We start from the raw sequence: 23997 nt of genomic DNA on the forward strand, positions 1-23997 counted from the left end.
ATAAGGGCAATGAGGTAATCACAAAAGGTTGTGGAATGGACCAGAGACATACAGGGAAAGCTATGTTTCCTATAAACTAGGTAAATGAAACTGAATTTAGTTGAATCAAGGCTTTTTGTTGGTGTAAATGAACATTTTTTGTAGTGAATTTATCAGGGTATGAGTTTACTGACCCTGAAATGAATTTTTTATGTAAAGGCTTAAAATTTGTTCCTACATCATTGCCGAGATTATCGCTCTCTCTCACGTTCGGCTTTTCACAGTTAGGGGTTGCCACAGCGGATTACCTTGTCCGCTCATGATTGGCAGTAGAGTTTTTATGGTGTCAAGTTGCCAGCCCGGTGCCCAACCTTCCACAGAAGGCAAACACATGGACACACTCATACCTAGGGCCAATTTTTAGCATGTCCAATCCACTTGCAGCATGTCTGTGAGGATGTGGGAGGAAACCAGAGCACCCGGAGGAAACCCACACAACCACAGGGAGGACATGCAGACTCCACACAGAAGACACCCCAGCCAAAGATTGAACCAGAGAGCCTTGTGCTTTGAGGCGACAACGCTAACTGCTGCACCACCGGGGCCGTCCGTATGAATTAAAAATAGAGGTATTTAAACTTGTATGCAAGTTACATTTGATGTATCATTTTAAAGAGAATAACGTGTTTTTAGGACTGTTGTGATGATACAGATAGAGATAGTAATGATGAAAGCTTTTACTCATGTGAATCAGATGTGGAAGTTAACACATATAATAAATTTAATACAAAAGATGTGATATATAAAAGCACTTTTATTCCCCTCTTTTAGGAATGATATCATTCAACATTGTTCAGCTTCATTAAAATATAGTATGGAAAAGGAATATAACAACTTCAATGGTAAGAAAAATGAAATAGAATACAATCTTACTAAAGAAGAGCGTCTGAGCTTGAAATATTTAAGCCGTGGAAAATAATTTATTTTCAAGCCTGCAGAGAAAGGGGGAAAATTAGTGGTATTACATTATTCCCAGTATTTGTAAATGTGCTATAAGCATTTCAATAATATAGAAGTGTATGAAAGAGTGAATAAAGCAATGGAAGAATATAAAGAGCTATTAAACAAAGGTTTCAGGGTGAATTATTTTTCCCTCTGTGATGTACAGCATGTGTTTGATAGCAAGGAATGTACTATGGCTCATTTCTTTTGTGTACCAAAAATACATAAGAGTTTAAGTAACCCACCAGGACATCCTATAGTGTCAGCATGTGGGTATTTTACCCATAATATTTCTTGTTTTCCTCCATCACTACTTGTTGCCAAAAGTTATTAAGTTATCATCATATATACAAAATGTTTTTGAATGTATTAATAAAGTTAGAGAGATAAAATGGCAGGAAGATAGATACTTTGCAGTTATAAACATAATAAGTTTATACACAAGTATAGAGCATATACATGGATTAGAGGCAGTTTTATATTTTTAGATGATAGCCCCAGTACACGTTATATATTAGATTTGATTTTGTTTCCAAAGCAATATTTTTGTATTTAATGGGGAATTACACAAACAGACAGTTAAGGGGTACAGCAATGGGAGCAAATGTTGCTCCAATGTATGCAAATTTATTTATGGGTTATTTTGAAAATATTTATATGTACAGTAATGAGTTTTTTATCAGATATGTGATAAAATATTTTAGATATATAGACAATTTAATTGTTATTTGTAAAGGAGGAAGGGCCAAGATTTTGAACATTGTACAACGTTTACATGAAAATATGTTCAAAGTAGGATTTGATGGGTTACAGTTAGGAAATAAAGTCAATTATTTGGATATAGGATTGGAGAGTAAATAATGATAACATTAAAGCAAAGATACACAGAAAGTTTAATAATTTTGATTATATTTTACATGCTAGTAGTTGTCATATAGTTTATAAGGTTGAAAAGATTATGTAGTGAAAAAACGAATATAGGGAAGAAATGGAGAAAACAGCTCAGCTGTTGATTAATACAGGATATAGTGTAAATTTGATCAATGAAGTAAAGAATAAGATAAAAATAAAAAAATAGAGAAGAGATTGGAGGGATTTATGAAAAACAAAAGAGGGAAAATAATGGAAGAGACGGGGAAGATAGTCAGAATTTTATGTATTTTGTTACTAAGTACACATTATTTTCTAAACAATTGGCGGAAATAGTAAAATATTGGAATATGTTAAGGAAGGATGAATGGCTGGATTTTTTTGAAGGACAAAAAATTAGGGATGTCTTACATCAGAGGAAGAAATATTAAAGACTTTTTAGTTCATGGCAAATTTGATCTTCCCTCAATAGTTAGACAGCAAGAAGTAACAGCTGTAGGCACTTTCCCTTGTGAAAGGTGCTCAATATGTCAATATGTGGTAAATAGTTTTTCACTCGTTAATGGAAGAAAATTTCAGGTGCAGGGTTGCTTTAATTGCAATAGTGAAGAGGTTATATATGCAATAAAATGCCCTGCAAAAAAATATTATATAGGGGAGACTAAAAGAAGTTTCTCAGTGAGATTAAAGGAACATCTGAGAGATGTTAGAAAGAAAAGTGAAGCAAGTCCAGTGGCTACACATTTTCACCAGGTTTATACTGGCGATACCACTGGACTGCAAGCAACAGTCCTGGAACAGTTACATAGTAATAAAAAAAATCTAATAATGTTAAGAAAGAGTTGCAAAAGAAGGAATCAATTTTTATTTTAAAATTTAATACATTAATACTGAGTGGTATGAATAAAGAATGTAACTGGAAGTATTTTTATGAAATGCCTTTTTAACAAAAGTGTTTTAAATGATGTATGTAAAGTGTTAATAGGTTAGACAATTATGTATAAATAAGAAATGGAGTTGTGACAAGGCATACTCTGTGAAAGGCTTAATGCTGAGATGCTAGAGAGAGAGTGTTGGTGTTTGTGTGGATTATTTTTCCTTTTATTAAAGTGTTTTGAACGTTGGCTTTTTTCGTAGTTCTTTTGGGCTTTACTTGTTACAGTGGCTGATACATCCTGAAAATTTTACTTCTGCTAACTTTTATCACTTATAGTTGAGTTTTACAAATCAGTTTTGTCATTTAAAATGCACTTCTATTATAGCAGACCCTTTTCAGATCTTTAAAGCCCTTACTAAAGATGAAATTTCTTAAATTATAGACAAGAGTTAGCCATTGCATTGTTTCTTTGCATTTTATGCAACTTTACTTTGTAGCTTGTAATTGTAGTTGGTTATTATAGCTTAGCATGGTCAGTAACCTGATGATTAGTGTGTACACTTTACATCTTAGCTTTAACGATACTGTACTATGTACATTACTTGAATAGTAGCACAATGCTATCATACAGAAGTGATGTCCACCTCAGTTGTCCAACTATCATCTGTCATGTTCTCCAAGTTTTTATTGCAAAGGAACAAGCCAGCACTTTGATTTTACTGTTTTAGAGTCTTAGAAATAAACATTTTTCTTTGAATGCATTTAGTGAAGCACAGAAGCCAGTAAGTAAGTAACTTTCAGCAGACTTCCCAGCCAGTGAAAGTTAAAAAATGTTGCTGGCAGGTTGGCAGTCAAGAAACATCCAGTCATGTGGTCAACAGGCATTTCAACAAGGTCTGTTTAATCAAATGGTGCTTTCAAACTTTAAAACTTATAACTGTCCATGAGGTTTTGTGAGCCTGAAATTAAGTTATAATTAAGTGGAGGTTGTAGGGGTACTCACTGTGTATAGAGGTGCTAGGGGGCAAAGCATTCACAGACCTCATTGAAATCTAAAAGCTTTGTTCAGTTAGCTGAGGGTGACTGAACAAGCTTTAGAATGCTGGTCCCTGATCACAACATGTACATGTTTTTTTAACATCTTAATTGAATTCCCACATGTGACACAGGTAAACTTACATTTCTATAAAAGTAATCAAACCATATTAACAAATTTGCATTTACAAACATTATAGGATATATAACTATGTATGTGATATATAAGCTAAGTGACATTACGTAAATTATACAGTTCTGCCTTCTCTTAAACCTCATTCCTCCTCCAAAACATTTTTCTGCATGTATATTTCCAACAATTTCCATTTTTCTATGTAATGTACTCCTACCCTTTTCTATAGATCCCACTTCCTGGTCTTTTATCTCTGTTACAATGTTCATTACTTCAGAGCTGAGTTGGACTAGTGCTGTCTTGCTCTGAACTGTAGTTTAGAGGGTCCTGGGTTTGAGACTTGGCAGGCGTATATTTTCTTCCTAATGTTACAAGTATAGTTGATTTAGATTTTGATTTCCATTTTCTAGTAATTGCTTTTGGACAGATACCAGAATTAAATTTGACAAAGCCTTACTATTTCAAGGCAATTTAGATCCTGTATCCCAGCTCAAAAAATAATTTTTTTAGTTGCAGCCATTTGTTCACCCAGTATTCCTGACAGATACTCTGTAGAGAAATTTTAAAGTCTGCCAACTCATTACACTTTCAAAACATATGTTCCCAGTTACCTCTTTCTTCTGTATCACACCTCCAACATTTGCTGTCTATCTGAAGAAAAATCCTTTGGAGTCTGCTTGCGGTATAAAAATATCTATACAAACACTTCCAGTCAAAATTCCTACATCTTCTAGACTTTGTTGCATATTTGGGAGACATACATATATACTCCCATTGTTTCTTTGTGAATGGCATATCTAATAACTCTTCCTAATCTTTTCTGACCTTTACTAATTGATTCCTATAATTACCCTACAATATTTTATATGCTGTACTAATTATCCCTTTTTAACAGCAGCTTCTGTTGTAAATTCAATTAAAAACTCAACCAGTGCAGGTCTTTAATTTAGGATTCCCCTATCCCTTTCTCTCTGTCCATAATCTGATATCAGTCCCTGATAGGAAAGGCAGTCACTAGCCTGCAGTCCAAATGTCTTCTTGGCCTCTTCCCATTCTATTATTTTTCCTTCTTTAATTATTTGTTCCCAATACATAGGTTGCTTTGCTAGCTTCCTCCAATAAATTCCAGTTCCCTCTTGTCTATTCTCTGTACCCATAATTGCAGTCATACCTATTGGCAGAATCTCTTTTTTTCATTTCAGTGTTGGCTTAGTTTTTGTTATTCTCCTTACAGATCTGTGTCAAAAATCCCATTCTTTCCTTATTTCTTGAATTCCTCCCTACTTTATCATCATTATCCATTTCCACTTTGAATTGTAGCTTTCTGCTTGTGTTATGTATAAGGGCCTTAACTGTGCAACTGTGAAATTTCCCTTCAAATCAAGTAATCGTTAATCATGTTTTGTTGGGAGGATCATGTTATCTTAGTCGACTCTTTCCCTGTTCCCCTCCCAAATAAAATCCTTCAGCTCTTTATTAATTACCACCCACAACATCTCTGGTTGATAAAACTATGCCTGTCCTGTGTATAAAACTAAATGTACTGAAACATTTTTACTACTTATATATTGCCATCCATAGGCATTAGCTTCCAGTTTCTTACGTTTTTGTATTATCTTTTGTTTGGTCTGTTCCCACACATCCTTAGCTGTCATAACTGAATCTTTTTTAATCCGTACTCCTAAATACTTCATTTTGTCATATTCCCATAAATATGGATATTGCTGGACCAGTTCATGTGTGGGTGCATAGTTTATAGGTATAACCTTAGTTTTATCTTCATTAATTGTATATATTGAAAAAAACTGGAACTGTTACAGAATACTCCACAAAACTGAGATATCCTTTTCTGGTACCATCAGGTACAAAATAATATCAACTGCAAATACTGCCAACTTTTCTAGAACACCATACCAATTATATCCTTGAATTTATGAGTCCCTTGTTTTCTTTTGTCAGTGGTTCTAAATATAACACAAATAACAAAGGGGAGCAAGGACAACACTGTCTAGTTTCTCTGTTCAGACACAACTTAGAGTGAAACCCTTCCATTTTGATTTTTGCCTCTGATCCCTCATATATCCTTCTAATTCACTCTATTATTATATCAGGGAATGCAAATGCTTCCATTGCCCTACTCATAAAATCCCAGCTTACTCTGTCAAATGCTTTCTCTGCATTAAGACTCACCAGATGTTGAAAAATGTTTGCCTCCCCTCGTAAAACTTCATTGGTTCATATCTAACAATTTTGGCAACACCTTTGCCATTCTTTTAGCCATTATAGATACAAACACTGTCTAATCATGGTTTAGAATTGAGATGAGCCTATATGAAGCTGGATCAGATGGGTCTTTACCATCTTTAGGTATTACAGCCACCGCAGCTTTTTTCCATGATGTTGGTGCCTCCCCTCCTTTTAAATACTTTAAGATTTTATCACTTTCTTCCCTTCATAACTTCCACCAGAATACCATCTGTTCCTGGAGACCTTCCTGTAGACTGATTATACATCACCATTTTTGTCTCATCTCCTCCTGTCTTAACTATTAATAACTAGTTCTTGAGCCTCATCTACCTTTAACTTTGGCATATTTAAGTCTTCCATAAATACTTCTATTTGTGCTTTTTCTTGATTTTCCCACTTCTCTGCTTTATAAAAATTTTCATAAAATTTCTGAAATATCTCTAAATACCTCTTTAGGATCTCTGGTTATTCCCAACATGTCCCTGTTAAGAAATATCAGAGATGCTGTCCCATGTTGACACATTACTGTTGCACACCTTTCACTTGTAACAAACCACTGCTTAAAAAACACTGATGTTTAAATGCCAGTGATTGTTTAGAAGTTGTCATTATTAGATAGTCCAAAACGTCTGTGCTTTCTGTACCATATGCTGGACTGATGACTGTATACCCTAATGTTCACCAGCAGTGGTTCTTTCTTCCAGTGCTGACTTTTGTTCAGCCTGTCACTATCATTACTTATGTGTTTCAGGTCATAAAACTAAAAAGGTGTCATTAATGTAGTGGAAGGAAAAAGCCTAAAATTCATGGTTGCACACTCTGAGTAGGCATTTCCTTTCCTAGTTAAAAGAAATTTTCAAATTATATGTTTGATAATAAAGAAGCTATTATTTTACAGAAGACAAATCCTCTTTGCGTGAACCCTGTGTCGCACCCTCTCTGTTACTGCAGTAAGGAGTATCTGATGTCAAAGTTGTGAACGTGTAAAGTATGTTTTATTAAAGAGCAAGATACACCTGTAACAAAAGTCATCAGTTTGAGTCTTGTAGATCAGGCTTTCTCAAACAGTGAGCCCGTCTTCCTTGGAAATGCCCATGCAAATGTGAAAATGCTGAGTACTTGAAATATTTAACTGTTTCATACTGTTTTATGCAGAATCAGGCAAAGTAAAGGCTATAGTTTAATGCAAATTGCATTTGATTACATTTTAATGGTAAAAGCAGAATACAGTAAAACAATTCTAGTTTTGTAAAGGGTTTGTGTGTTGGGGATGATCTACAGCTGTACAGTACAGATTATGCTTTTCTGTAATTGAGACTCAAGGCGGTTTTCTTATCTGGGGGGGTGGTCACTGTGAAAAAATCTAAAACCCGATATTATAGGTAAATCATCATTGTCTATCTTCATCTGTATTATCGTCTACTGTCACCCTAAACACCCACTATGATTAGTTAATTGCACACTGACCTTCAGAGTATGATAACCTACTAAAAAGGTTTCATAACAGTGAGATTTTGTTTGAGAAGATGCATTCTCATTTAAATGTAGTAGGAGTAAATCACTGACAAATCTTTGCAAATTTGCTGCAACAACTACATCTTTATGGCAGCAAAAAAATAATAAAATGACTTAGAGTCTCATTTCGCAAACCAAGATAAATGATGCAGACCAGACTACTGCTTGACATGCTTTATTGGGTAACCACAGCTGTTATAAAGGAAAGCCACTACTGATTGTTTGAATGGTATTCACAGGAAGTCTGTAATAAAATCACAGGCTACACAAATTTTACAGCATTCATGAAATTACACCATGACAATGAGATTAACTAAATGATTTAAATGTCATGTAATGCATCATATACATTGCATTAAATTCTGACCAGAATAAACTGCATGCACAAGGCTAATGTACAGATTACTTGAAGCTAGACAGTCATTGCTGCAGTTCCTGATTATAAATCTGCTATGCTTCTAAGCAATTAACCCCTAACACGTGTTAACTGGGAGACGTTTGTTAACTAAAAGTATAGGCATGCAGTTTGCTAAACCATATTAGCAATGCTGTCCAGTACTGGTAAACAGCAAAGAGTTTCCCCACAATTTAGCTGAATTTCCCTTCCATGATTTAACCTTGCAGCACATAGCAAACAGTGCTGAGCACTTGTCCCAGTATACAGTTTTATGACCAAACAGTCAGAAGACTATCAGACCAGGGAGTATGAGCATCTTTGTATATTTCATTAAAACAAATGAGTTCACTACATTACATTTTTAAAAGTAAAAATAAGTTGCATATTTTCAGTACTTTTGTGTGATTTTTTTCTGCAAAGATACTTGATTGTCTATTTATGTGATGGGTGGAGACTCGGGTATAATTAAATTATATAATTATTAATTGTTTTATGCTCATAGTGGGTCATACCTCGCTCTGAGATCAAACCAATAGTTTTGTCCTCTAGCCTTGAATATTAGTAGAAATTGCCTTTAAAATATATGCCTTAATACAGCCAGCTCTGTTGATATAGAAGAATAAAGTGCTGACTACAACATAACCTATCCATGTTAGCAGTTTAGGCATGTGCTGGAGATGATATGAGTAGTATGGATGTACCTACTCTGGAATGGGAGGTGTGCAGTGAGCTATTCAATGTCACAATCCCTTGGGGGAGAGATAACAGTACAAGGATGCTCCAGGTGTGGACATCTGGCCACCAGGCTGCTCTGTGGTACCCCTCACTATTGGTACACAGAAGCATGCACTCCCATGGAAAAGATATAATGGTTCCTGCAGCAGCACAGTTTGCACATCCCCTACCCAAGGGTGGGGGTTAGGATTTAAACATGCTCTCATTGTTGGGATCCCATTGAAGAACAGCCATGCCATGAATTGTTTTCACCCTGGTGAATGGGAGCAAATGAGCAGTGGCAGGGGTTTTGATAATCAAGGGGCAAGAGGGTCATAAAAAGTATACAGAAAAAAAGATAATAATAATAATGACTGTTAATACAGATGCTGTGCAAATAAGATGAGCCACAAGACCTCTTAGATAAGCTCACAATAATAGTTAATAGGATATCTGTTCAGTCTGTTAACATTTTTACTAAATTATTCCTAATTGTGATTCAATTTAGGAGGAATGTGACATAAAATAGCACAAATATAGCTGTACAAATGACATGTTTTGCACCCTAAATGCCTTGACTTGCTGGTAGAAGAGATACCTGCATTGGAAATAGCAGCAGAGCTGTGTGAACATGCATAAGCTGATAATATAAAGGAGCAGATGTAACACATCTGCGTAAGAATTAGCATTAATGAAGATGTTGCTCCTTGAGCGTCAATATCGTGCAGTTGTAGTTTGCAATAGATTCATTAACATTTCCTTTTTTCAACTAAATGCTCCCTTGTGTTCCTCTCTGGTCTTACTAAAATAATGTAGCACTTTGGGAAAAATATACAGCCAAGAATTCCAGTACTGGAAGATATAATCCCAAATATTTCAACAGCAACCATGTACTTACCTTTGGTGCTAAGGTAAGCAGGAATGAAAGTGAGCCAGACACTGACAAACACCAGCATACTAAAGGTGATCAATTTGGCTTCATTAAAGGCATCTGGTAAGTTCCTAGCTAGAAATGCTACAGTGAAACTAACAATTGAAAGGAAACCTAGGTATCCCAGCATGCACCAAAAAGCAAATGATGTACCTTCATTGCATTCAGCTACAATTTTTCCACTTTCTAAGTTCATGACAGATTCTGCAAACGGTGGTGATTGTATCAACCAAACAACACATATCATTATCTGAATTATTGTGCTCATAATTATGGTAGCATTAGGGAGACCACTTCCCAGCCACTTATGTAGTTTACTGCCAGGCTTTTTGGCATTAAATGCTATAACCACAATCATTGTTTTTGCCAAAATACAAGAGACACAAAGAGAAAATATTATCCCAAATGTAACCTGTCGAAGCATACAGTTCACTTTTGTGGGATAACCAAGGAATATTAAAGATGACAGAAAACACAGCATAAGGGCCAAAAGGAGAAGGTAGCTCATGTTGCAGTTATTGGCCTTGACAATTGGTGTCTGTTTGTTCTTAATGAAGATGCATAAAATTAAGGCAGTGACCATGAAACCACAAACTGCTACTGCAGCTAATGTTGCTCCCAGTGGTTCTTCATAGGAGAGAAACTCAACAAACTTTGGAATGCATTTATCTTTCTTTTCATTAGGCCACTGATCTGCTTCACATGTAAGGCAGCCACTTGCATCTAAAAAGTAAACAAAATGTCTTAAAATTCTGTACTGAACATATGAAGAGCACTTTGAGTCAGTACAAAGCAAAATATTCGTCTCACTCTCCCTTGTTGTTAATGCTCCATATTTTCACCATTCACAACTTAAAATACAAGGAGATGGCAGAAGGACCAAACAGAGATTCCTTGTCAAGAAGATAATGTAAAATCTCAGTTTTAACATCTTCAGAAAGATTTTGAGAATGAAGCCAAGCAAATCTTTTCAATACCGACCCAGAAGCAGCAGCCCTGGGGATAATATCAGCAGCATCATAAGAACACATTAAGGTACTGTTTAACTCATTCACTCCAGGAGAGTACTGGAAATCTATACTCTTAACTCCTAATGACTGCATCCTGAGTTTATTGATGAAATTAAGTTATGACCTCACATTTCAAACACATGGTTATATTTCTGGAGCTATGGGGGATACTAAAGAAATGTAAATAGCAAACTGTTCAGCATTTACAGTGATACTGTTCATTAGACTATAGGTCTTCAACTAGATTCTAAAAGTCATAATAAACACAGTAAATATTAAATGTATAATATTTTATAAAAAAGTAACACAAACGTACAATATCTCTGTAACCACTCAAGCTACACACATACTGGCCGCAGCAGAGTCACCCATCGACAGCTGAGGCACATCTGGAGCCAGTCTCACACCCAAAGACTCCACATCTGTTGCCAGTCTCACACCCAAAGACTCCATAACAAACTTCATTTTCTTGCAGATGGGAAAAGAAGAACCAAGGAGGCCAACAATTTCTCCATAGGTTCATCCAAGAAGACAGATAACGGAACCTGAAAGAGTGTACTTTATCGCAGCAAAAATGTGGTTCTGACTTAAGGAAATTATTGACACTATTCAAAAGCTCAATTTCCTGCCTATAGTATATAAAACCTACATAAACATCTAGGAAACACTGTCAAAGGTATATTTTTACACCTTTTGTTAACAAAAGCATTTACACAGTAAATAATCGTTTGACTATTGTGACAGTCTTTACATATAAGTTTTCTGGCCAAAAGACCAATAATTTCAAAGAAAAAAAACACAAGGTTTCTTCTGAAAAATAATTTTGTGGAAGGTTATCCACCCAGCCTTGTAGATTATTAGCTAACCATTAGCCCACCAAAGGAGCATAATTCGGTGACAAGAAAGATCTAATGCTCAAAAGATTTTGGTGCTATGTCTTTACATACAGAGCTCTGCCCAAGACCCTGACAGTTATAGTGCATGGAGGGTGACCTTAAGCTTTGAAAAGCTAGCTGGTTGGTGGAGGATGGGACAAAAATAGCTTAGGTTATTGTGACACATTCTGATGTTAAACATCCAGTAATACAAGTCGTTTCTGGTTTAATGCACAAGCCAAAGATATCCATCCAATACAGTGTCTCGTGGAAGCATCTACTGATTCACAGTACAGAATCCTAGCTTCCAAGCTACAAATGAAAGAGAACTGGCCATCATCTGTGCACAGATGAAAAGACAATTCTGGATGCTCATAAATTCTCAGATTAGTAAAATATAGACACCAGATAGAAAGGGTGATAATAATAATAATAATAATAATCCATCAGAAACCTACAATTTGTGTCTTCCTGCATGACAAGAAGGAGTATGAAATGATTAATTCATGCAGAAAGCATAAACTGACAATAGGAAATGTAAGCGTTATTAACTTGTTCCTCAGTAGTACTACTGGTGTGGGAGTGCTAGATATAATAACATCACTATACAACAGTAACCATGCCTCAGTGTGGTCCAGTCTGCCAAGGTTAGGGAATTATAAGGGCAAAACTAAACAGAAGAGGAATGGGATTACTAAAGAAAATGCCAGTCTTCTAGGAAGTACCTTGAGAAGTCTGGAAGTAGTTAATAACAAGGGACATGCTTTTTGTGTCAGGAAATGACTAATGAAAGGGCTAAGCCTAAAAATAAGGAAGCACAGGGGTGCAGTAAACGTATCGAGCAATGAGGGGGACCTCAATGACTTTCTATTGAAGCATGAAAAGCAGGTTCAGGCAAATAAGGGTTTTAAAAAGTACAATAAAGCAGTCAAGGTCTGTGACAGTCATAGAGAAGAAGATACCTAGAGGATTAAGGGAGAAGTGAAATATATACATTTTGTAAGCTGCTTCTGTCAGATGTTCAGCTAATTAAGGGAAGTGCATGACATGGGTGTAGATCAGCTAGAGTTCTTCATCTTGACTTTTATAAGTTAGGTGGGGCGGCAAAGTGTCAGCATGGAAGATTAGAATGGACAAAATGGATCAAATTGGCATATGAGGAAGTGGTCAGGGAGGATGTATAGAAGAAACTCCTGAGACCTCATGGAGACTAAGGTGCAAGGATGGGATGACCTGCATATCTGAATGCTAAGAGCACTTGTAGTAGTGCTGGTAAAGAAGTGACTCTACAGTTTGTCTTCCAATTCCAAAGTGTTGCTTCTGGATGGAAAGTTGGCATTAGTAATCCTCATGTACAAGTGTGAGTCTAAGGAACAGCCAGGAAACTACAGAGCTGTGGAAAATAATGATTTCCAGGATATCTCTCTTTTTTTAATACTATTTGTATTTTGTATTTGATAGTTAACATTTGCTGTTTTGTCTTCTATTGTATTGAGGTGTATGACATCCTGTAAAATTTGTTAACTGTGAAGCTTTTCTCCCCAGGCTAAAAAGGGGCCTGTCACTCCCCAGTCAGACTTTCACAGTAAACAAATGCTAATAAATAAATAAATAAAATAAATAAATATTCCCATCCCAGAGAAGGTTATAAGGAAATAATGCAAGGATAGCTGATGCAGATTGTAAATGCTAAAAGTATTGCCAATGACCAGCAGAATGCTTTGATATTACAGATGTTTCCAGTCCAACTTGATTTAACTCTGAACTGGTTACTGTTATCAACACTGGTACTCTCTTATATAGTGTAAAGTGTCTATTACCTTAAATTTACACTATATAAGAGAGTACCAGGATGTACCATCTGTTTGTCTTAGTTGCACTGAGGAAGGCTATCAGATTTTAGCCGAAACCAGTTTGCTGCTTGATAAGTTTTTCAATGTTTAATTTGCCACATTAAATTCTTATACAGCCTTTTTCTCCGGAGTGCTGGTTCATTTTTTTGCTATTAAAATAAAACAGACCTGTTTGACTCCTGTAAGAAAGGTTTCATATTATATGACAAATGATTAGGAAATTAAAAGTAAGGCAGAAAGAAAATGCGAGGTTTTGCCTGCTTTCACTCTGAGACTAAATGGAGGAACAGGTCAAGAAAAACCTTGATTCTGTTAAAGTATGAAATATTTTTGTGATTTTCAAAAAAGGAAGAAAATATTCTTACACTTGATAGCTGCACATGGTAGCTGAACATTCCCCCTTGGACACTGAGGAACTTTATTTCTGCATGGGGCAATGTACTCTCTACCCATTCAGTAGGGGGACTGTGACCCCCCCCCCCCCAACACACTGGTTATATATTACTAATCTGAGATCTCACAACCTCAGTGAAGGGAGAAACTATTCCTGCTTCCCTGAGAATGTACAGCCTTGAAGTTATAATTTGTAAGTAGTAGGGGGAGGATGCCCCACTTCCCTCATGGAGTTTGTCTATTTTTTTACAGAACAACTATGCATTACTGGGGGCTGTTTCTGCCACAAATTATGTACATTCCATTATAGATTCTTTTTTTTTTTGAAGGTAGAGTTTTCTGTGAAGTATACTGATGATTTATTTTCAATTCATAAGGCAGCTGTGGAAGATTTTAACAATCTGTACAAGATTTACATATAACCACATGGGAATTTGCTAGTGAAATTATTCATTCTAGGATAACCTTTTGGATTTTGAATTATGGGTAAAGCTGACAGGACAAAACCATATTTGAGTATAAAGAAGAAATCAGGTGTTACGTTTTTGCAGGTTAAAAGAGTACACACTCCAGTTTCATAAAGACTCCTCATTTTGGCCCATGTTTGGAAATTTCTGCAAGCATGTAGATTGTGGTCTTCAGGTGAGATTTTTTGAGCTAGTGGGAAGTGGTGTTTATGAGAGGGTTTTGATCAGATGTTATATTCTTAATGATTTAACCGTCTCGTGCCATATGAAAAACTGATATCAGCTTTCATATTTTAACAATTGCTGTTGGCCAGTTTATTAAATACCACTTCTTCTGTCCCCACTCATTTTATTGAGTCACTGTATTCCTACTTGTTTTTTTTTTTTTTACTAAGTGCTAAGCTGGTTGCTGTGTAAAGGAAGAGTTATATATATGTCATATATGTAACTGATCTTCAGACTCTTTACCTGTCCCCAAACCTTTCAAATGCTGTTTCTGTGGTCACAACTTAATTCCCTTAAATTCCTAGAGCTTTTCAAAATTACCATTCAGTATCAGCCCATAAGTGACATTCTTTTACCAAAGCATTCTTCATTAATAGGCCAGTGAAACGGAATGTCCTTCCCACGACCCTGACAACTTATAGTGCCGTATCTTACTTCAGAACTGATATTAACTGAGGTCACCTATCACTGTTTTTCCAGCCATCACACTTCTAATTCTCTCCTGCCCTTTTACCTCCAGCAGGGGAGTTATACAAAGCAAAAGCATGGAAATAACTTGCACCCATTATGTTATCTGTCTCACCTTTATATAGTGCACCATGATGTAAAATAACGCTGCTTTCAGTTTGTGTTGTACTGTAAACCAGTGGCATTTTTATTATTGTTTTTTATATACAATTAAATTGTCATGCCTTCGTTGAAGGTTGAACGTCGAGCTGGCACCTCGGCGTTTGTCAAAATCTACTGCCAATCATTAGCGAACCAGAGTTCTTCTATGGCGACCACTAACCAGGAAAAGCCGAAACACAACAACATATACAATATTTACTTGTTTATTTTTTATTTAGATTTTAATATCTTTTTCATGGTTTAGTTTTATTTTTTTTTAAGTCATGTCATGACAGTTAAATTCAACAAAATTTCCCTTAAAACCCAGGCAGAAATATCCATTCGCCGAGCTCCTTCATGATCATTTCAGAAAAGCCACCCCTAATGACAACAGTCTTTAACCTGGCATTATGGACAGTTGGATTACCCTTGTTTCTCCTGTCAACTTTGTTGACTTAGGTCTCTTCAGACAGTGTAGCAATTGCCTCATGTACACAGACAACCCTGTACTAATAACCCAGTCTAGTACAGAGTGTGAGAGATGTATTTATACCAAGAATCCATGATCTCTCTCATTCAAAACAGTAACATGGAGAAGGGTGTCAACTCACCCACCACTACATATTCACATAGTACCACTACTCATACACGTACCACTACCCATACACATAGTATGTATCAAACACGTAAATCCACATATGTGGAGGTTCCCCCAAAAAACTTATGAAAACACCAGAGACCACCAAAACACAAGTCTGCTACAGCTAACACTGTCTCCACAGCACCCATGACACATAGTAACACCAGTGTCTCACCCACCAAGCCTGTAAGGTGTAACACTCAAAAAACAAGTTTTCTTGTCATTGGAGACTCATTAGTGAGACACACGGATGTCCCACTCACCAGGTTGGACAAGGAGAAAGTCACGGTCACCTGCCTGTCTGGTGCCAGGATTCACCAAATCATGCATGCATTCAGGTCTCTCAGCAACAAGTACCATTATGACTCTGTCATAGTTCATGTTGGTGTGAATGACCTGAGATGTACCTCCTTGGACTATATGAAGAGAGACATGGTCAAGCTCTCAGAGTATGTGTCCCATGCAGGTATGTCCCTAGCCTTGAGCAGCATACTACCCTCACCTAGAATGATAGCTACAGCATAAAAAAATTATTGATTTCAATAATTGGCTTAGTTTTTCGTGTCATTCCAAGGGGGATCCAGTTCCTGTCTGCCTGGTAAGCCATGGTTGACAAACCTCGCTGCTTTGCCAGAGACGGTTTGCACCTGGCACCCCTAGGCTTTCAGCTATTGGTAAAGACTCTTGCCTCTCCCATAGTGCCTTTTTAAACAAAGTCTCGAAAACAACATTACCAATGTGAAATTAACCAATCAGAACAAAATAAGGGTCATGCTGCTAAATGCTAGGATTTTAAACCAAAAACTGCATTCCCTGGAAGCACTTCTAGCACTAGAAAATGTAGATGTCTGTTCAGTCACAGAAAGCTGATTTAAGGCCAAAGAGAATACCCTGGCCCTCTAAGGCTACAATGTCTTCCACACCTTTAGACCGCAAAATCAACATGTGAAAACTAAAGTAGGCAGTGGTTCAATCTATATTAGAGATAAATTTATCTCACATCTAGTTAGACTGGACAACTCCATGGAGTTACTCCAGGTACAGGTTATGGTGGGTAAGACCCCCATTCAAGTCCTAGCCAGTTATAGATCCCCCTCCATGTGTCACAACATCCATGAAGCCTACTTAACCAAATTGAAGACAATCGAAATTCTACAGATCACACTGGTTATGGGGGAATTTCAATTATCCCACCATCAACTGGAAAACCTACTCTAGCCCAAGCTCGCTAACACAAAAGTTCCTTGACTTTCTGAATTCAAATATCCTGAAGCAAATTGTTTATACCCTGACAAGAGGAAGAAATATTCTAGATTCACCAATATGTCAAACAGGTGCACTGCTGCAACTGTTGGACCCTCATTAGTTAAAACTGACCAGAAATCAGTCCCCTTCAAACTGACACTAACACCAGAACTCACAAAAAGTGAAATCAGACTAAAAAACTTCACCAAGGCAAACTATACCTTCCTAGGTGAAGGTATAAATGCATTCCAAGCCCCACCCCAAGCTGAAAGAGGTAACTACGCCGAATATTACACTAAAGCCCTGTACAATCACTTGCATAAGTGTATACACTCAGCTGTACCAGATAGAATCAAAGCCAGAGCCCCAGGCAAACTCAAGCTGCCATGGTGGACTTCTAGCATCAACTAACTCTACAATCAACACAAAAAGTTGCTGTCCAAGAAACCAAATACAAGGACCCAACAATGGAAAAGCACCCTCCTCAGCCTTAAGAGGCAAATAAGACTTGTCAAATCCTCCAAGATCTCCTTTGAGAGAAACCTAGGAAGTACTGCCAAGGATAACCATAAGGACTTTTACAGCTACATACGTAACCTAAAGGGTAGGACCCAAGCATGTGCAGAACTGGTGGCCAGTGGTATCACACAGACTGACCCCCCACAGAGATAGCGAATCCGCTAGCGGATAGGTTTGGTGAAAATTTCACTTTCTTATCCCCTCCTAACCTATGAGAAATCCTCCCCCAACCCCCACCCTACATATCTGAAGGGCAGGTCCTCAAAGCCCTGTCCAAGGCAAAGAACACAGCCTGTATGGGACCAGATGACATCTCAGGCTGTCTTCTAAACAGGCTAAAACATGAACTAACCACCACTAAGTACCCTTTTCAATCATAGCCTAACCACAGGCTTTGTTCCTGTGGAATGGAGAACAGCTACAGTTATTCCCCTCCACAAAGGTGGCCTAGCAACAGACCCAGGGAATTACAGACCCATAAGTCTGACCAGCCTCATCTGTAAGCCCATGGATCGTGTCATTATGGACCTCATAAATTAAGACATAGGTAACCTCCAAACCTTAGATTCCACCTAATTCGACTTCATGAAGGGCAGATCCTGTCTGTTAAATCTGGTGGATTTCTTTGAAAGTGTGACCAAGGCCATCGATGAGGGCAAATCTGTGCACACAGCATACCTCGATTTGGCAAAGGCTGTCGACACAATCCCACATTCAGGCATTACTGATAAACTTAGAAAACTGAATGTAAACCCCTTTGTTGTAAGATGGGTTGCCAACTGGCTCACAAACTGGACACACACTATCAAAATGGTTGACTCCACAGTAACCAGCAGACCTGCTACCAGTGGAGTGCCACAGGGATCAGTGCTGGCCCCCCTATTGTTTGGTATATACTTCTCAGAAGTTCAGGTCAAAACTGACCTGGCTGACCAAGTTTGTAGACAACTGCAAAATAGGTGCAATCATTGAATCCCCAAATTATGTCAGTATACCCCAGGATGGTCTCATACAGAGCAATGACTGATGTAGTAGTCACGGTCTCAATCTGAATGCAAAGAAATGCATCACCATTCCCTTCAGCACAAACAATGCTCCTTCACACTATCAAATCAATAACAATACCCTAAGTACCCATGAAGTGGTAAGGGACCCAGGATCACAGATTGACCGTAACCTTAACTTCGACCACCACGTGTTTAACATCTACCATTGTAAGGAAAGTTTTCCATGTAGCTCACTAGATTAGAAAAGGCATCACCTCGAGAGTAAAAGAAGTTATAACCCCTATATTCAGCACTTATCCAGCCCATAATTAAGTATAATGCCCCATTCAGTATGTACCATATCTACAGCAATTAGAGAGACCTCAGAAGTTTCTAACAAAGAAGATCAAGGGCCTCCAGCATGTGCCTTGCATGTACTGACTAAAATCCCTGTCACTATACTCGGTATCGTATAGACTTCTTAGGGGAGACATATGCCTGACCTGCAGAGCAACAAGACTCAGACCTAATGAACTTACTGCATATCTGTAAATTAAATGGGTCAAGGGCTACCCATTCCAGGAACTTAAATATGGCCTGCAACTTAAATAGGACATGCTGGAGGGACAGATTTATCTCCCAGTGACTGCGACATCTTTGGAACAGGCTATCATTCATGTGAAACAGAGCATCTCTACTTCACTGTTCAAGAGAAACATGGATGAGTGGATAGGGCACCATAAATTCCTACCAGGGATAGCACTCTAACCCTCCTGGACATGGGCAGTCATCATAAAATGCAATCTTGGTAGTGACTAGTACCGCTATGGTATTACATTGGGATGAAATGGCTAGGCTTAAAATGACCTCTGGGTTGATATCCTAGTAATCTCCTATGATCCAATGATCATCAGAAAAAAAAGAAGAGAAACATTTCAGCTTAAAATAGTATTTCATGGGTATTAGTAAGATTTGGGAGATTATCCCTGAATTTGTTTGTGAAAAAAGGATGATATGATCATTAAATGAAAAATGAAAACTGAAGTCTGAAAACACTGGAAATATGTGACATATTACTTCACAAAATAATTAATGGGTACCTAAAATCTACTTCTAACAATTTTAGCAAAGAAAAACTATAATTAATGACAACATGTTTTAGGCATAAAGTGCTGAGTAATGGTAAAACCCAGGTAGGCTCAAAACTAGCCAACAAAATATAATTCCTAGTGCTTTGCCCCTTATACTATAGGCTTAGATTATTTATGATCTGTCTGTCTCGGATACTAACAGTCCTGCATCTAGAAACAACAAAAAATTAGGCCAGCTGCATAAGAAAGAGGCATGTTTGATGTTTTTTTTTCAGAAAAGGAACACAAATTTTGATTGAGAAACAATAATTTTGGGATGCTTTAAAATGACAGTACTATTAAATAAATATTAAGTAATTTTCTCATAAACATGTCAATAGGTTTGCATTGTGGAACTTTTCCAAAAGTTACCCCTGAAAAGAAGCCTTTGGCATGACTGGATTAACCTGGCTAAGAAAATTAAGTAAATTTCTATGCATATTTCTTTATAGCTTACCAAACGACTCCAAAAAGAATGGTTAAATTCCAGAATAGGTTAATTATTTAAATAAAAAAGTTAAATGTATGTGTCAATCATGAAAATATAACTCCACTTGGAAACATATGTTATTTCTGATATCTGTAAAAAGTGATATAACTGCAACATTTTGAGAAGATACATTGAGACACTTCAATGAGGTCACATTTTTATAACCCACCATCAGGTCAAGCATGTTTGCATTGTTATATTAAGTAAAGAGGTCTTCAGGATGTATGGGGCTTGTCCATACATCATCTAGCAGTTTAGTTTTACTTGTCTTAGTTGTTACTTTCACTCAAAAGGGACATCACTGATTAATGTCTCAATGTATGTACCATATCCCAAGTACAGTTTCCCATGTCTATTCATACACATCTTTCACTGTTAATTTCTTGATGTATGCACCTCATCCTAAATACAGCTATCCAGTGTCTAGTAGAAATTTTCAGTATTGTAAGCAAATGTTCACCTTTATTGGGATGTTTTCCATATTTTACACTTCCATCCAATGCTGTTGAGTTGTAGCCAACTCCTACAGTGACCCCAAGAACAACTGCCACTATCCACAGTGTTTACTAGGCAAATAGAGAATGGAGGTAGATAGCCAGACTCATATTACACACCACACACACACACACACACACACACACACACACACACACACACACACACACACACACACACACCTATGGACAATTTAGTGTCAACGATCCAGCTATCAAATCTTTACGATATGGGGAGACACCAGAGTACCAAAAACTCACACAAATATGGGGAGGACATGCAGACTACACACAGAGGATACCCCCACTGAGAATCATACCATAGAAATTCTTGCTATTAGGTGACAGTGTTACTCTTTGTGGCACAGTGCTACCTGTGTTTACTTACCTTTTACATTAAAATAATGATTCTGTGACTACAGCATAATAAACCAGCGTTAGAAGCCTAGACACAATTTATGTTATTTTTAGTCCCTCCTAAAATTTATATAACTTTAAAAGGATTTGCCTACCAGTCTGATTGCTAATGTCTCCCTTGGAACATGGAACACAGTCATAACAACAGACTGGCTGTCCAGGTTGTGCAGCTTTTCGAAATCCAACAGTACAATGGTCACAGCAAAGGGACCGAGGTATCTAGTGAGTAGAAAGAAAAGCAGAGAAATAATGTGTTGGTTATGCAAGCCTTCAGTTTATATTTCCAGCCTCTCTTAATGTACGGTAGGCCAGAGTACCACAAGATTACAGACTTGCTGTACAGTTTAGGCTCCTCCATCTTAAACACGGCTATGTGACTGGAATATGAGAGTTCCAGTGTGAATGCAATATGTTCCCAGCTGTTATTTTCAGCATCATGTTTAAAATGTTTAATATAATAAGAGCTTTAGACTCCATAGGAGTAACAATATGATCAGTTTCAGCAACATCGACAAGATCAATCTTGTTTGAACAGGCTTTGTTATGCACATGCATTGCAAAGAAACCTTACTGTCTGACACATATCCTTCATCTAATGTGAGCTTCTAAGTACTGGAAGCAAAAAAATGTAGAAAGGATAAACATACAGTATGTGAGGTACTACTCCATGCTAAAACTCACTGTTTAACTTTTACTTTAAAACAGGAATAGTTGGCGTACTTTAACTTAGATTTTGAAACATTAAGAGCTTTATATATTTCACTTGTTTGTTATTAAAATGTACTAGTTTACCATCAAGCTTCTAATTTTTTTCTACACTAAGAATAACTGTTTAAACTATGAAAGACTTTTTGACACCAAGTACATTCTTTTTTTTTTCCAAATAAAGGGTTTCGGTACTATCCAACATAGCTCTTCAGGTGAGTAGGATTTGAAGTCTCAGTGGAATAAAAACAGTTACATCTGTGTTTTAAAACAGACACAGATATGGATCCTTCAGATGCAACTTCAGTGCCAGGAGTCACTGTTAATAAACACATGAGAAGGTCCATTCTGCTCAATGAATCCTCTATCATTTGTCATGTTTTCTCTGTGGCTAGCTCTTTTTTGACCTAAGCTTCATCACACATAAAGCATTACCCATGACTAAAATACATGTAAAGACAGCTGTCAATTACTCATGGGATCTGTTTAGAATTGTAATTGTGATTCTTCACATAATTTCATACTTTATGAGAAGTGGTCTCGTGGTTGAAGTCATTGGATACTACGACCCGCATTGTTTTTATAAGTCATTAATTCATCTAGCAATAATTTAAGTATATTCAAACTACAGGAAAGCCTGATTTATATCAGGCAATCCCTTCTGCATTTTCCAAATCAAATGGGGAAACAAGGACCTCACCTGAAGCAATAAAAGCTGTCTCATGTTTCTTATTTTATCTTGACAAAATTTACAACTCAAAATACAAAATGCCTTCTTAACCTCCTCATTGACTGCATGAAAACATTCACACACTCCATCCTGCTTAAAATAATAGTGTGTTGAATCCACAAAAGCATTTGAAGCCTTTTAGAATAATCTGAAAAATCCTCAACAACATGACATATAAAATATCTAAAAACCTTTCCAAATATTTGATATCTGATTCAGTATAGAAAAAATAAGAGTTATTATATTCAGGAACAGGCTATTCCATATAAATGTATAAAAGGACAAGGACTTTATTAGTCCAAAATGAAATAGTTCTAAAAAGCAGATGAATAATGTCATGTGCCCTTTTTGGTAAATAAAAAAACATTCAACAAAATTTCTAGATTTGAACAAACAATAGTTCATAAATATTTGCAATTTCCAGCAACTTTTAAAGAATTTTCATAAAGAAAATATAAAAGTATTTTATTTTTTAAGCCTAACAAATTTTTATATTGTCTTATTGTGTTTGGAGGAAAGATATTTTGACCATGCCATTTAATCTTTCTTACTATTCAAATCGATGACTAGTATATACCTCTCAACTTCTGTGCTCATGAATTCTACACAAGACCGTAAACAGCAGGAGGGCAACAGCCAAATATTACTCTAATTCACTTAATAAGTTAATAAAACAACATGTTTAGCATTGACATACATTTTCTGAACAATACAAAGTATGATACTCTGTCATTTTTGACTTCTGTAGTACTAATTAATTTACTGCAAAATTAAAACATTTATACGTTTAAAGCATTTTATTTTTTCTCAGTTGTTTTATTGAAAATTTTAACAGCAAAACATGAATATATGATAATAGAAATATTATAAAACAAATATACATATCTAAAGGAACAATAATAAAAACAAAATAACTATTTACAATGGTGTTTACTATAAAACAAAACTTTTTAAACAGAAGAAATGTGATAAAAGTAGTTGTCAGTTAATTATTTAAGTGTTTTTATTCCCACTTTGGCGTTCTTTGTTGCAATGTGTTTTCTGGGAATATCTCTTTAATTTAAAAAAAAAATGGTTTTAATTGTGTAATTGATATGGCAGTTTGAAAGTATTTAAACTACAACTATATGTTATATTATTTGTCTGATGAAGTTAATGGAGTACACCGACGAAAGCGCTTACTCTATCTACAATAAAAACAGTGTTGCTGTGGTTCTGCTGCTGCTGTTTTTCTGTTTTTTAACTGTTTTTTTAACTGTTTTGGTTTACAATTTGAGGAATTATTTAAGTCTGTTTATCCGGCAGTTCTTTGAATTTCAATCATATATTATATGAAGAGGTGATTCTAGATGTTCTTATCTTGATCGTTATACGTTCAAGATGACACACACTTCAGTTGCCAAGTGTACAAATTCCTTCATAGTAGGAGTAGTCTGATCAAAAGCAAAACATTTATGAGGAACAAGGAAAAATATGTGGCAAAATTAGAGAAGTTCTGAAAAATCAGGG

At 36.5% G+C, this 23997-nt stretch overlaps 1 protein-coding gene across 1 annotated transcript in view; it reads right to left on the bottom strand.

Moving 5' to 3' along the window:
- Positions 1-9518: 9518 nt before the first annotated feature.
- The window catches only part of LOC122806133 (vomeronasal type-2 receptor 1-like), a 61534-nt gene continuing 47055 nt past the window's right edge, over positions 9519-23997 (bottom strand). The window contains exons 4-5 of the mRNA XM_044076370.1: positions 21149-21272; positions 9519-10423 (exon numbers count right to left, since the gene is read on the bottom strand). Of these exons, the coding sequence (XP_043932305.1) occupies positions 9519-10423; positions 21149-21272 (1029 nt within the window). The remainder of the gene's footprint in view (positions 10424-21148; positions 21273-23997) is intronic.

This window comes from Protopterus annectens, chromosome 7.part0 (genome assembly GCF_019279795.1).
Source record: "Protopterus annectens isolate FY-2018-M chromosome 7.part0, PAN1.0, whole genome shotgun sequence".
Classification (NCBI taxonomy): Eukaryota; Metazoa; Chordata; order Ceratodontiformes; family Protopteridae; genus Protopterus; species Protopterus annectens.